The sequence below is a fragment of the Ammodytes marinus genome (genome assembly GCF_949987685.1).
Source record: "Ammodytes marinus genome assembly, chromosome: 6".
In the NCBI taxonomy this organism is placed as follows: domain Eukaryota; kingdom Metazoa; phylum Chordata; class Actinopteri; order Uranoscopiformes; family Ammodytidae; genus Ammodytes; species Ammodytes marinus.
The window spans coordinates 32,610,186-32,624,304 of record NC_137235.1 but is presented as its reverse complement, the minus strand read 5'-3'; the positions used below and the strand labels follow the sequence as shown (position 1 = coordinate 32,624,304).

Below are 14,119 nucleotides of genomic sequence, written 5' to 3'. Positions count from 1 at the left end.
TTTGGTCATTCGTCAATTGAAATATTGTGGAGTTGTCTGGCTCAGAGAGCCATGTGAAGGCCTATTGTAAGACCGCCTTTCAGGGGGCCCATCAGGACTTTTTGTATAGGGGCCCAGAATTTGGTGCTACGCCCCTGCTTTTTGCATTTATGCAACTGACTAATCCAAAGTGCCCATGGAGGCTAGACTTTGTCAAGGCTGGCTTTATCTTAATTCCACTTTTATGCAATAGGACCCTGATCGTGGTGGTTAACGCTCTTTGGACATAGGCCTAATAACTGTCATTCAATCATTGCTATCATAGGCTAATTAAATAGAAGAGTTTATCACCTGTGTACGGTAACGTAGCCTACTTCATGGGAGCTGTTTGGCAACACCAAAGCTAGGGGGCAGCACTTTATAAATGTGCACAGACCCCATGATGGAACATGAGAGAAGAAAAATCCCGTGTTGCGTTTTGATTGGTCCTTTGCTGTAAAACCCTAAAACCCCAGCCAATCAGAGAAGAAAAACACTGAGCTACGTGCCTGCGTTGCTGGGCAGATAAAACAAAAACAACAGTCTTCGTTTCAGAGTTTGAAGCTTGGACACAACATACGGTCAGTAATTGTATTAGTTATTGTGTCGACAGAGCAAGGGAGATAGACACACATGTCAGTGTTGTAAGAAATTTAACGATTTTTATCGAAGTTGTGCACCGAGCTAGCGGGTTGTGTGCACTTAGATTTGATCTTTGATGCCTGTAACAACAGTTTACAGGCGAGTATGCGATGCCTGAGAAAGACTCACCAAACTGTAGCTAACACCCAATGCTTTTATTTTCGAACATTGTAATTGTTTTAAAAGGCAGTTTAACTAGGCGTTGTGGTGTTTTGACGCAGATTTCCTTTGCCAGTGAACGCTGAAGCTAACGTAACGTTAGCCATTGTTTACCAACAGTGTGACTTTGAATGACTAGGGGGGAGGGGAAGCTGCTGCGCTGATCACCATGTCTTCGCGTAATAACTGTCTGTTCCTTCTTCCACATTGCAGAAATCATTAGAACATTTTTTTGCACGCTTTTCTGCTGCAAATTCCTTTTCGTTTCTGAAATATGGCAACCGACTGCGAGGCCTGGCTGAACGCAAACCCCGTCGGTAAGTGAGAGACACTCGCAACGATTTAAACGCTTGATCAGCTGTATCCGATGTGGGGCCGGGGGGAGGGAGGTGGTTCTTGCGGAAGTGGTCGGTTGCTCATATTCTTGCACTGCCTGCAGGTTCAGTGATCCTGAATTTGGCAGTGACTTCATTCTGCTTCTCATTTTACATTTTGTGGATGGCTGCAGATTGAAAATTGATTGAATACCAAATCGATTGATTGAATACAACAGAGAAACGTGTATGAATGTTCTGCACATAAAGGCTACTTGCTCATAGTGTGTCAACCTGAAGCATTCACTCTTTACCTGTGCTCCTTGTAATCCGACAGAGGCGGAGGACCTGAGTGACACCTTTGCATCTGGAGACGAAGACAACAACAGACCGGTCATCTCAAACAATGAGGTCAATGGTAACTGGCTGTGTTCGTCTAGCAACAGCATCCACGAAGCGCGTCTCAAGGCCAAGGCCAAGCGCCGGCTGAGGAAGAACTCCTCCAGGGACTCTGGCAGGGGCGACTCTCTCAGCGATAACGGGGATGTGGTCAGGGGAACCTCGGTGGCCCCCACCAGCCCCAAGAGCAAGCTGCTGGACAGAAAGTCCAGATTGGGCCGGGGCAGAGGTCTGCCAAAGAAAGGTAAGAAGTTTGAACATTTGAATAAATGATATTTCTTTATTTTTATATGAAAGTGTTATGTTATCAGGTAGCACGATATCATCTCATTTTCAAAGGATAACCTTTTGCCTGTCGTTAGGCGATTTAAAGTTTAAAGATTTAAAGGACCTCTGGTGTCCTTATTGCATAGTGGTGACCTGCAGTTGTCATCAGCTGATGGCGTTCCTGGCAGGTTCCATAAACCAATTGGTACATTTGGTACATAAACCAATTGGCATGGTACATAAACCAGTTAGCATGCAAACAAATGGCTCAGTGATCTTTAGCAGGTCACACTTGTTTAAAAGAACCCTCTTCTTCTCTTGCCATCTGCTCAACTGAGCTTTTTTCGGACATTTCCATTCGATGTTAAATAATGCTTGATAGACTGTTGTGCCTACAGAGACAGCTGGCTATTATTTTACAGGAAATATTGGAGTGTTAATGCAACATTGGTTTGTCCTGTGTTAGAGTTTGACTTGTAATGTGTGGGGGAGAACGGGGTTATATGTCACACAGTTGGTTGTCACAATCATTATATCTCGACATCAAAAGGTGCTGTCTGTGAAATTTTGGTATCGAAATATCCAGAATTGGGATCAGAATTCACCTACGTAGTCCTCCTTGGAGTTAGACTGCTGAATTTGAGGTGAGAGGACTTTTTGTGATTTTCATGTCAAATTTTTACTTTGAGTAAAAAGTGTGTCTACCAACCCCGTTCTCCCCTATTTGTGTTGCAGAAGTAAGACGATCTTATCCATCTGAACACAGATAGCTGCAGAGATATAAAGCTTTATTATTGTGTTTGACCTTACTCATAATAGCATTAGGCATAGAGCTGTGAAAGTGACTATTGGATTATGGTTCCTTATCCAGTGTATATCAAGCCAAAGATAAATCCTCTGACCTGCCTCTGACGCATCACACCACTGCTACAGTCACTTTGCTCTTTCCATGGAGAGTGTGGTGTTGAACTGGAGCTTGTGTAGTTCTGGTTCCCTTATTCTGGTTACATAACAAACTCCCACGCCCTGTTGTTCTGAGCATTGCAGTTTTTGAAAGGCAAATACGGTGGATGTGCTGAAACTCTGGCGAGAGCAAGGCAGTGTGTAAACCATATTTTAATGCTTGAACTGGGACACGTTAGCGCAACTAATGTGGGCTGCTCAAATAAAGTAGCATGTCATATGCAACATTCTGTGGGACCTCTTGGGGCCTCTACGGATTCTCTTTTTTGCATAGGAAATTTCCTTTCCTAACGAGATGACCCGGAAGTACTTGGCGGATAGAAGGTTCGAATTCTAAAAATGCTTAGGAAAGGAGCCTCTATGCATCCTTTAACCCTCCTTTAGCATAGGCTGCTCCTGACCAACCTTCACGAAAGGTACCCCATAATCCTTTATGGCGGCAAGATTTAAACGAACAGGCCACCGACTGAGTTTACCGACTCTACACAAATATGAACGAGAGACGCGAAGAGAGGAAGATTTAACTCGACTGAAACAAAATACCCCATAAAGATAATAAAGAACTCATAAAAGACCAACATAATAATAGTTATTTTTGTAGCCCATCATTTTACACCATAAGAAAATAAAATGCCAACTTCACATTTATCGAAGACTACTGGGGGCAGTTCATTTCAACATCAACATAAGTGTAGCCTCTTTTTTTACACATGTGAATTGGGATTCAAGTGGCCTTAAATATTCCCCTTGGCCAAGTCCGACCTAAGTGATTCTCACTCTGTTGGCAACCAACCTGATTGAATCAATATGACAAGAACGCATGGATCGAAAGAGCGCTTGTTGTAGTCCATTTTCGGAAAATAGTGTAGTCTCGCGCTAGAGACTTAAGTCAGCAATTCTCGCCGTCGCGCAATGGCGTCGGTTAGGGAAAGTGGGGTCGAATTAATTTTAAACAGTGGTGTCTTTTCCTATGTTCGAAAGGAAGCACCTTTTCATCTCTCCTTGACCCCGATGACGTTTAGTGTTAAGGTTAGGGTTGGGTAAAGGAGGCTTAAATGATAGGAGGTTGATAGAGGCCCCTGGTTTCCAAGAATCCGACGCAAGCTGCTTGGAACAGGGCTTCTTAAAGCTCCCATATTATACACTTTTCGGTTCTATTATACACCATATTATATGGTCTTAGTGGTCCCTAATACGTTTTTCTTTAATTGTTTGCTGAAAAAAACTTTCAGATAATTTATTGTACTATGCTGATGTTCAGCTAATCTCACAATGGCCTATTTTTTAAAAAGAGCTGCAGCTCCCCTCGTAAATATACAATCTTTGAGCTGCCCCCGCCCCCTGTCCGGAAGCGAAGCCAGATACGCCTCGCCCTCTATCTGTCAGGGCTGTGGACCAATAAGAAATAGGGGTGTGGGCTGCACAGTGGAAGCTTCTGGCTTTCCAGTTTGTGAGGTCAGAAACGAGGAGAATTCTGACTGGAGTATATTGGGGGGGAGGGGTGGGGGTTTCAGAAATGGGGAGAGTGAGAAAAGGAGAGATTGTTATTTTTTTAAAATATTTTGGCAGTCTCTAGGCACATCGTGGACCCATGGATATGTTAGAACACATTTAAGAAGTGCATTTAGCATAATATGTGACCTTTAAACTTTCTGCAGTCTGTTAGTGCTGACCTCAGATCGCCACATGTAGTGGGATTATCCAGAATTTAGCGTGGTACTGATAACACAGAGATTAAGATCCATAAAACATTAGATGTATTATTATAAAAACAGCTACATCATTACTTCAGTTGACAGCTGGACAAGACCTTTCCGAAATCTTAACTGGTTGTTATAAACTATAGCCGTGTGTGTGTGTGTGTGTGTGTGTGTGTGTGTGTGTGTGTGTGTGTGTGTGTGTGTGTGTGTGTGTGTGTGTGTGTGTGTGTGTGTGTGTGTGTGTGTGTGTGTGTGTGTGTGTGTGTGTGTGTGTGTGTGTGTGTGTGTGTGTGTGTGTGTGTGTGTGTGTGTGTGTGTGTGTGTGTGTGTGTGTGTGTGTGTATATATACACACATATATATATACACATATATATACTGAGTGTATGCAACGATTCCCCCTTTGGGTGTTATAAATTGCCCTGTGACAATAAAAAAATATATATTAAAAAAATAAAAAATAAACTATAGCCAGGTGTGCTTTATGAGATAAGGAAGTCAGGTAGAGAATGGTTGTGTTTTTTTTTTTCGGGGGGTACGGACATTTAACAGTTGTGCGTTAGATTTTATTTGATATGGACATCACAAGTACATTGGACAGGCCAGTTGCATTGTTTGAGTGTTTAAGCAAACATGCTAGTGCTCAACACCTGACCAAGTGGTGCATTGCTGGTTAAAATCTATTGTATTGTTCAGAGTTAAATCACCTTCCTGCCCACTCATAGGACTCTGGTGTCGTTCTGGAGTCTGAGAACCTTGGTGCTTTATGCTGAACCAGCCTGCGTTCATACCAGTTTAAGTGGAACCAAAGATTAACCCCCCTATGTCATGGTCTTGTGCTTTATGACGCTGCCCTCTTAAGTTCTCCTGGAATTCAGTTTGTGCCCAAATCTCCACCAAGCATTTAGTTTCCTCGGCAGAACACTTCAATATCTTTTTTTCTGCTGCCTTGACATTGTCTTTGCCTTCGTCTCCTTCCTTCTCGTTCTTGTCGTCTTCACAGCTTTAGACACGCCCCTTAATGATGTCACGGTTGTCATGAGTTTTGATGTGACAAATGAAAAACCCTTGTGATTCAAGATGTTTTTCTTGCTATAGATCAGCATCCCCTTTCTGTTTCTGTTCTGGCAGGGTACAACACATAATCCCTGGCCTTCTGGCCCGGTCAAATGATATCCAGTGCAAGTTGTGGTGAAGTGAAAATGAAAAGGCCTGCCCAATTTCATTTCATCTGTATTTGTAATATATCAACAGTTCATCTCGTTAACCAAAATAGAACAAACAAATCTAGTGAACTTAAATATTGTACATATAATGTATCCCCGACATTTAGAAAAAGTTTATATTTTTGGCTGCCGGGCCAGTAAAAAAGTAAGTTATTTAGGGATTATATTTCATGGACATCAATAATGCTCTCAAAAGCTGCTACTTAACTTAACACAGCTTGTTTTACTTACTGCCACGATGATGGTTTAGCCAGATGTCATGTTGAATATTGTCGCTGACCTTTGTACACAGGTGGGGCTGGAGGAAAGGGTGTGTGGGGCCGATCTGGTGAAGTTTATGGACCGGAGGAGGTAGACGTGAAAGACCCCAACTATGACGAAGCTCAGGTACTGACTGTGGTGTTGTGTAGATATATTAGACACGGAGGGTTTGGAATAGCACCATCAATAGTCAAATGTAATGTTATCCAAGCATTACTATGTTTGTTTATGTAAACCAAAAGCTTCAAGTTATTATTTACTGTATAGGTTGGTGTCTTGTTAGTCACCTGCAATGTGTTTGTGTTTTGACAGGGAAGCTGTGTGTATGAAGCTGTGGTCCCTCCGCTGGATGAGAGGGACTTTGAGAAGACAGTCACCCCCATAGTGCAAGAGTACTTTGAACACGGAGACACAAATGAAGTAGCGGTAAGTGTGCAGAAAAGATTGTGCTAAATGCGCATCAGAAGCACACATACACATTCACTGTAGAATTCCATCCTTTACCAGGTATTTTAAGAATAAAAAACATAGTTAAGACATGAACAAATCCATGAAGCCCCATAGCCAAGTTGACGGCCCTCTTCACATCCAGGAGTTGCTGGCAGAACTCAACCTGGGGCCCCTGAGAAACGGGGTGCCATCGCTGGCTGTGTCCATGGCCCTGGAGGCCAAAGCCAGCCACAGAGAGCTCACCTCCAGGCTGCTGGCAGACCTGTGCGGGCCCGTCCTGTCCCGCAGTGACATGGAGAACTCCTTCGACAAACTGCTCCGAGAGCTGCCCGATCTGGTCCTGGATACACCCGGAGCCCCGCAGGTGGGTCTGCTTAGAAAAGGGGTCTAGGGATAAATGGTTGTACACCTGTAGCGCACTCCACTAGCAACTTATCGTGTGTGTATCTTAAGACCGTATTTGAACAGTAGTAGATTCAGTCAGTGAGTTTGTAGGTAATATTCCAAAATGATCTGAATGAACTGACTACCTAGGATTTGGGTCATTTTCTCAATTCCGTATTTGATGCAAACCACAAAAAAAATCTCTGGAGCAACATTGAATCTATGTCATTTATTTTTTCTCCCTTTAGTGTACAAGGGTATATTGACTTTTTGTTAGCAATGGCATCTATGACAATTTCACATATGGCTCCTATCTGTCAGTCACGTTGAAGTATACACAGTAGATATAAAGAATGCTCTTTGTTTGAGTTTTCACACAGTCTGTGGTGAAGCACAGGGGAACAACACTGTGTGTGTGTGTGTGTGTGCGTGCGTGCGTGCGTGCGTGCGTGCGTGCGTGCGTGCGTGCGTTGGTATGTGCGTATTTGAGCTCTTTTCCTTTTCAGCCTGCGCAGACATGAGATCTCTGGCCATTGTCTGTCTGTGCTGGCAAAATGCAAGCTCAGCGAAGGACGCTCAAAGGGTTATCGGTCTTCCCCTCCTCTCACTGTCTCCTCGGGGCTCACTGCTCATTTCTCTCACAGTCGCACAGTTCTCTGTGGGTTTAGAGGGGCATTATTACTCTGCATGGGCCCCTACCTCCTTCTCCCTACCCCTTTCACTCTCTCTTTCTCAGTTTCAAACACACACACACACTCCTCTCTCTCTCTCCCTTCTCGTGTGCCTGCCAGTCTAGCCACAGCCACGGGTCAGATGAGACGGAGCTGCCTCTCGTCTGAACAGGAACAATGATCAGTGATGAGCGCAGGCTTTGTGGAGGCCAGAACAGCAAAGCCAGCTCTTTCGTTTCCCTAAATCATGTGCTCACACTACTGTAAACAAACACACACGTGCCCCTGAGGCCCACTGTCAGTCATCTGTAATGTCAGTGTTTTTGTTGAGCCTGCAGTTCTTCAGACTAAAAAAAAATTGGTAATCTAGTAGTGTACATTATTTATAAAAGCAGTGTTGCTGGTCAGGATTGGATTAAATGCACAAAGTGTTATGTATTCTTATGCAACAAAAACCTTATTCTATTCACTGCTGCTCCTTTTTTTAACCATAAAAAAGTAGCAAAGTCATTTCTATTACAACATTTAAAAAAAAAAAAAATAGTCTCCATCTGCCACCTTGACCATCTGCATTAAAACAAGTGAAGGGGACCTGCTTTGTGTTGAGCAGACTTAGCAACCGGTCTAAAAATCATTATGTTCCTCATGGTGCTATGCAATTGATTAAGGTTTGATGTAATGTAACTTTATTTGAACAGGGACAATGTACAATAGAAACATTAATCTTGTTTAGAGCAAGGAGAGATGCATTGTGCCAGGTTTTTAGCAAACTGCTATTTTCCACCTGTAGTCCCTGAAAAAGTCCCTGATAAAAGTTTTCCTCTCTTTTGTGTTTTATTTCCCAGTTGGTGGGCCAATTCATTGCACGAGCTGTTAGCGACCAAATATTGTCCCAGAGCTACATCGAGGGCTACAAAGGCAAAGTCGACTGTGAACACATCAGGTATGTGATCGTTGGCCAAACTCTGCTGGCTGTGCTTCCAGCTTCCTCTTTTTACATTATTATCATGAAACACCTTTTTCTTTTCTGTCAGGGTTTTAAGTGTTTGCATTGCTAAAGGCAAGAGGGTATAGTTATATCAAACATACGCTTTCTAGTATCTATAATAGTCACATCATTAAATATACTATAAAGAGTGGTCACACTTTAGGAAGGAATGTTGGAAATGTAGGAGAATCCCAACTTCTCTTCGAGGTTTGTGTAATGCATGTGTGTGTCCAGGGCTTCACTAGACCGGGCGGCCGTGCTGCTGAAGATGAGCCTGGGTGGCCTACGCATTGAGAACCAGTGGGGGGCAGGAGGGGGCCAGCGACCAGTCAAACAGCTCATTAAAGAGGTACATTACCACCAGATGCCTGTAGTAAATCTGTTCTTTGTGAGAAATAGTCTAGTGTCTATATCGATTATTTTTGGTGTTTTCCTACAAAAAATCTTTTTTATGAATTGTTTCTCAGATTCTCAAGAACAAACAGTACTACATTAACTGTTTGTTGTACTGTTTCCATGTACCTGACTTACTGTTTTTTGTGAGAAGGGGATTTTCTAAGAACATTGATCTTGATAGAGGGGAGCCTTAACACTCTTAGAATTCCAATGATCTTCTACAATTTTGACTGATTGTAGTTAAAACAATCAAGCTAATAATGAACATTTGCTATTCCCTTCAGATGAACCTGCTACTGAAGGAGTACATCCTTTCTGGTGACTGCAAGGAGGCTGAAAGATGCCTGAAAGATCTGGAGGTTCCCCATTTCCACCATGAGTTTGTCTATGAGGTACAAAAACGACAATCTTGCTCTAGTTTGAGGCTGAGGAGCCCAAAAAACAGTAAAGAAGATAGTAGCAATTGAGTATAAATACAATGCTTTGTACATTGGTGCTGTTTCCTTCAGGCGATGGTGATGGTGTTGGAGTCCAAAGGAGAGAAAACATTCAAAATGGTTCTGCAGCTACTCAAGTCACTGTCTGCCTCCTCAGTCATCACTGTGGACCAAATGACAAGGGTAAGGTGCCACCTGCTGTTTGAATGATGGTACTACACAAACTAACTTCACCCAGGTCCAGTTCATTTGTTTGCTAGCCTTTTTTAAAGATAAGGTTTTCTATATTGTCTTTTTTTTTCTCCGACACCTTTTTTAGGGCTATGAAAGAGTGTATATGGACATTTCTGAAATCAACATTGATGTCCCTCGTGCATACTTCATCCTGGAGCAGTTGGTCGATACAAGCTTTAGCATGGGAATCATTGGTGTCAAGTTAAGAGATCTCTGTCCCTGTCGGTAAGTGCATGCTACTGGTTTTTCCACTTACTCTTCGCTGATGTGTTCCCCTGTTATCATGTTTGTAAATGTCTTGTTTATTTTTCAGGGGCCGGAAGAGATTCGTCAGTGAGGGGGATGGAGGTGTTGTCAAGCTTGAAAGTTACTGAGAAGATGTTTTTAATGTGCCAGATTTCCTGAAAGAGAAGAGGGAACTACTTTTTTACTTGCATATTTTTCAAAAACAATTGGGTTACAATTTTCTCCCCCTTCTAACAGTCAAATGAATGTACATTTCTGAAATTGAGATAAAGTAGAAAAAACTAAAAACAAGACTGCACTTTTGATTGAAACTGAAGTAGATCACTTTACTCCAAGGTGTTTCAATATGAACACTCACATAAGCTAACCCTTAAAGTGCCACACCTGTGTCATTCCATGTTTTGTACAATATTTTTTCTCGATTTCACTGCCACTCCTTTTGTGTTTTTCGTAGAAAGCAGTGTTTCTACAGAGATGACTGATTTGTGTAAAGAGCTTTATAAAAGGGTATTCAAAATGAATAAATTGGAGCATGTTAGCTTTGGTTAAATTACTCCACCAACTAGAGCAGTGTCTATGCTGTGCTTTACTTGTCTTTCTTTTTACCTATTCAAATTACACAACTGTTATTATTGAAGGCCTGAATACAGTGCAAAAATACTGTTAACAGTTAACTTCACCAAATGGTGATTATTTTTATATCTGGGGAAAATGGTGAGTACCGCTTCTTGCGCCTTGTTTGTTCATTAAAATCACTATTACGTAATCAGATAATCAGTTTTTTTTAATGTCACAATATTGACATGTTGCAACATAACTTTGATCTGACCCTTTAATTTCTCTGCCCTACATTCACAAAAAAAAGGAAGACATTAACTGACATTTTCATGCATTTAATGCCAAATCACAGATACAACAATATAAACAATGAAGTAGTACGGAGGTCTTAGGGCCCACACTGGACAACTGATGACATGCAGCAGATCCTTCATCATTGACAACTTAACAGCCAGTCCCTTGAATAAAAACATGGACTGCTCTCCCACCACTTCCTTAGCTTATCTGCTCTATTTTGCCAAAATCAGTAACTTGTTGACATTGTACTTCACTGAATACTGCCTCTACCAGTGCCTGGAAACACTGGGTTTGTGAATCTTCCATCAAGCTTCTACTGCATCTGCTCCTTTAACGCCAGCTCCTGCTGTTTGACGGCCTCCTGAGCCTCCATCTGCATCTTCTCCAGTCTCTCCAGAGTGACTGATTTGAGTGGGAGCAGCTTTGGCTTACACAGAACCATGGTAGGGACATCTTCCATTGAAAGTTGCCCTGTGGAGGATGCCAAAATGTATTTAAGGAAGAAAAAAAAACTCAACTATAATTTTCACATTTCAACAGCTGATCTTAGCTGAAATGCAAAGCTCACGAAAAAAATAGAATGGATTGATGCTATCTTGTCTTTTTACAAAAAGCCTCTAGCGCATAAGCAGAGTTATGTGTTTATTTTTATTTATTTTTAATTTTACATACAAGACATTTTACAAATCTGGTGCTGTGCTCCTGAACAGCTTCAACACATTTAGAAAGCATCACACTTAAACGACAAGAGGATAACATTGTTATTGATCTACAGTACTGACCCAAATGAAACTGTTTATAGCCTATACAGCAACAATGGCAATGCTGTTGAGGCGTAAGAGGGACTGTAAAGACAAACTATGTGGCACAGAGCACCCACTGACTCATTTTGCAAGCTTTTGCAAATTTCTAAACAGTTCACATGTTGTCCTGAGCTCCACAAACAGCCTTTTGTTTGAATACACTGCTGTACAAACCTTGTTTAGGCAGAACTTCTCTAAATATTGACTTGACTTCTGGCATTGTGATATCTTGATGCACGCTGAAAGGTAAACATATGAATGTATTACATTTAACATTTTAAATAGGAGACAGTAAATCAAAGAATGAAGGGAAGTAATTAATGTCAGCTCTGTTTTAAAAAGAATGAGCCAAATATTTGAAGAGATTAATGTTGTTGGGTATTCCTCGATTGTAAATGAAGTTAGTTGCAAGCGAAATGAGAGATATTGCATCCAGTCAAGGATTTGAACTCTGTTTGAACCTATTTACCTGCAAACTGATACTATTGTGTGTTCAGTAAAAAATAGGAGATGGAAATCTACTGTTATATTTATTTGGTAGCCGTGACAGTACAAATAACAGTAGTATGAACATCAATGAAGGTACAACACAGGTAACAGCAGACACATCATAATGCAAAATCAGTTCAGCGTCAGTGCTGAGATTTAGTTAGCTGCAACATGTTTCGCGTGTATTTGGTCTTATTTTCCACAGGATGGTTGTGATGCAGTGTTACCACGTTAGTTAGTGTAATATAATACAGTTGAAGTCATCTAAGCCGTTGTGTCCGAGTCGTATCTTGTAATAGCTAGCGTTAGCTACGGTTAGCGCGTCGCTAAACGACTCATTATAGGCGGAAAGTATATCTCTCTTTTAGCGAACTACAACGTCAATGATGAGAACTATCTTTGCTTTGTCCTTTGTGGACATTTTAAATAAGATAAAAAAAACATTGCCTGTAAAATTGAATTGTTGATCATTTTACCTTTAGCACCAGTAGAAGATTACAGCGGTTGTCAAGCCAACCAAATAACCAGTCACGTGCCTGTCTTTGCTGTATTTTTGTTAGCAGCGCTTTAGTGACATCTACGGGCGGTAACAATGTTATGCTCTTTTTATATTTCTTCTTCTTACCTTTCAGACATGATTGATTTGCTTTTGACTCCTTTACATTTATTTGACAGCTGCATTTAATAGTTACGCTACATTATAGAATGTAGCCTAACACACAAAGAAAATTCATAAAATATTTTATTGTTATTAGCATATATTAAATTGTCCAACAACATCATAAGTCATTTAAATTTCCAAGCTGCAACATTGAAAAAGATCCTTTTTTGTTTCATCAACACATTTTCAAAATAGAATAATATAGTGTAGGCTACAATAACACACACCTCTGATCAGAACAGTTTAGCATAATACATAGGCCTACAACTTTCAGAATATTTTGCTGCCATTAGCCTAATAATGCACTTTTATTTCAAGTCCTCCTAACTCAATTTTTTTTAATACTTCTCTAAAGCCCAGTTCGCAAAAAAGCGATCTTACTGAGCAGAATGATGTAGGCCTGTGCAGAGTTTGACAGTGGAATGCTCTTTTCACATTTATCTGCTGGAGGAGGAATGTTTCTCTATCTGTGCCTATAGTGTTAAATCTGAGTTGAACCCTCCTCCTACCAACCTATACATACATGGACTACCGACGGGGTCCCTGGTGACCCTAGGCATAAAGTAGTGAAGAAATCAACCATCATTACAAACTTTTAACTTTTTCTTCACAAAACCTTATTACCTAAAGGCTATGTAGGCTAATTAATGTAATCTGAGTTGAAAAAAAAAAAGTTTATTTCAGGTAACATTTAAGTTGCCTATTGTATTTGATTTATATACACTTTAATGCAAATAGCTAGTAGCCTACAATCCACATTTGAGTTTTTTTTACCCTTGTTTTAATCTGGTTTCATTTACTTTTACGTTATTTAAGTAAAAATTGATTGCATATTATATCATATTTATAAGTTGAGATCACCCAGAGTCATTTTGACCCTAATATAGAAAAATAATTAACCCTCCATCGTTCATACTTCTAAAATGTCTAAATGTCAAAAATGTCTAAATCAAATAAAGACTTCCAATTCGTTCATTATGTAAAATGAATGGTGTAGAGATGGTCCATGCTATGCTCAGTTCATACTGACCTCTGACAGGAGGAGCAAACATCGTAGTACCGTCTGCTGATTTGTGTTTGTCTCCTTTAAAATGACTGACAGAGTTCCCCTAACCCCCCTGTTGTGTGAGACTTTAGACTAGGATCCATGGCAAACCCCAGTAAATTAGTAGGCCTACATTAAAACGGCATAGGCCGAATTGGGCGATTTTGACTGGGGTCAAATTGACAGATCACACATATTTTCAGGGTTATAGGAGACTTTTGAATGTTTGAATATTCACACATTACATATTGGATTTGCCAATGATGGAGGGGAAGTACAACTATTAAACATGGGTTACACACCTTTGTTGTAATAGAATATAATAACAATGTATTTATTACCATTGTTATTATTATAAATGTAGGCCTATATAATAATAATAATTATTATTTGTGCAATCCTAAACTGAAAAAAAGAAGCGTGTGCAACATATGTAAATCATGATGTAAATGTATCCAGGAATATTTGATTGTATTTCAAAGTCTCGTGATAACATTGGTGAGGCGTGCGAA

At 40.7% G+C, this 14,119-nt stretch overlaps 2 protein-coding genes across 3 annotated transcripts; one reads left to right on the top strand and one right to left on the bottom strand.

The window, feature by feature from the left end:
• Window positions 1-557: 557 nt before the first annotated feature.
• On the top strand, window positions 558-10,279 carry pdcd4b (programmed cell death 4b). 2 transcript variants are annotated; one of them, XM_080029009.1, is made up of 12 exons: window positions 558-599; window positions 1,033-1,136; window positions 1,471-1,776; window positions 5,980-6,074; window positions 6,261-6,374; window positions 6,541-6,762; window positions 8,299-8,396; window positions 8,676-8,790; window positions 9,122-9,229; window positions 9,347-9,457; window positions 9,594-9,733; window positions 9,822-10,279. In XM_080029009.1, the coding sequence occupies exons 2-12, from the start codon at window positions 1,094-1,096 to the stop codon at window positions 9,880-9,882; spliced, it is 1,413 nt and encodes a 470-aa protein (XP_079885135.1). In that variant the 5' UTR covers window positions 558-599; window positions 1,033-1,093; the 3' UTR covers window positions 9,883-10,279. The 2 variants fall into 2 exon arrangements, with proteins under 2 accessions (XP_079885135.1, XP_079885136.1); XM_080029010.1 differs by having other exon boundaries at window positions 571-653.
• A 358-nt stretch (window positions 10,280-10,637) lies between these two features.
• Window positions 10,638-12,444, bottom strand: bbip1 (BBSome interacting protein 1). Its single transcript, XM_080030170.1, has 3 exons — window positions 12,378-12,444; window positions 11,587-11,651; window positions 10,638-11,080 (listed from the first exon to the last, which is right to left on the bottom strand). Exons 2-3 carry the CDS (start codon window positions 11,630-11,632, stop codon window positions 10,923-10,925), a joined length of 204 nt encoding a protein of 67 aa, XP_079886296.1. The 5' UTR covers window positions 11,633-11,651; window positions 12,378-12,444; the 3' UTR covers window positions 10,638-10,922.
• Window positions 12,445-14,119: the final 1,675 nt, after the last annotated feature.

Bases quoted from the DNA above. Each gene is read 5' to 3' on its own strand.
- bbip1 (XM_080030170.1), bottom strand. From the start codon at position 11,632: ATGCCAGAAGTCAAGTCAATATTTAGAGAAGTTCTGCCTAAACAAG. The intron at 11,081-11,586 runs GTTTGTACAGCA...CATCCTCCACAG, and splicing joins AGAAGTTCTGCCTAAACAAG to GGCAACTTTCAATGGAAGAT.
- pdcd4b (XM_080029009.1), top strand. From the start codon at position 1,094: ATGGCAACCGACTGCGAGGCCTGGCTGAACGCAAACCCCGTCG. The intron at 1,777-5,979 runs GTAAGAAGTTTG...CTTTGTACACAG, and splicing joins CAGAGGTCTGCCAAAGAAAG to GTGGGGCTGGAGGAAAGGGT. The intron at 6,375-6,540 runs GTAAGTGTGCAG...CTTCACATCCAG, and splicing joins GAGACACAAATGAAGTAGCG to GAGTTGCTGGCAGAACTCAA.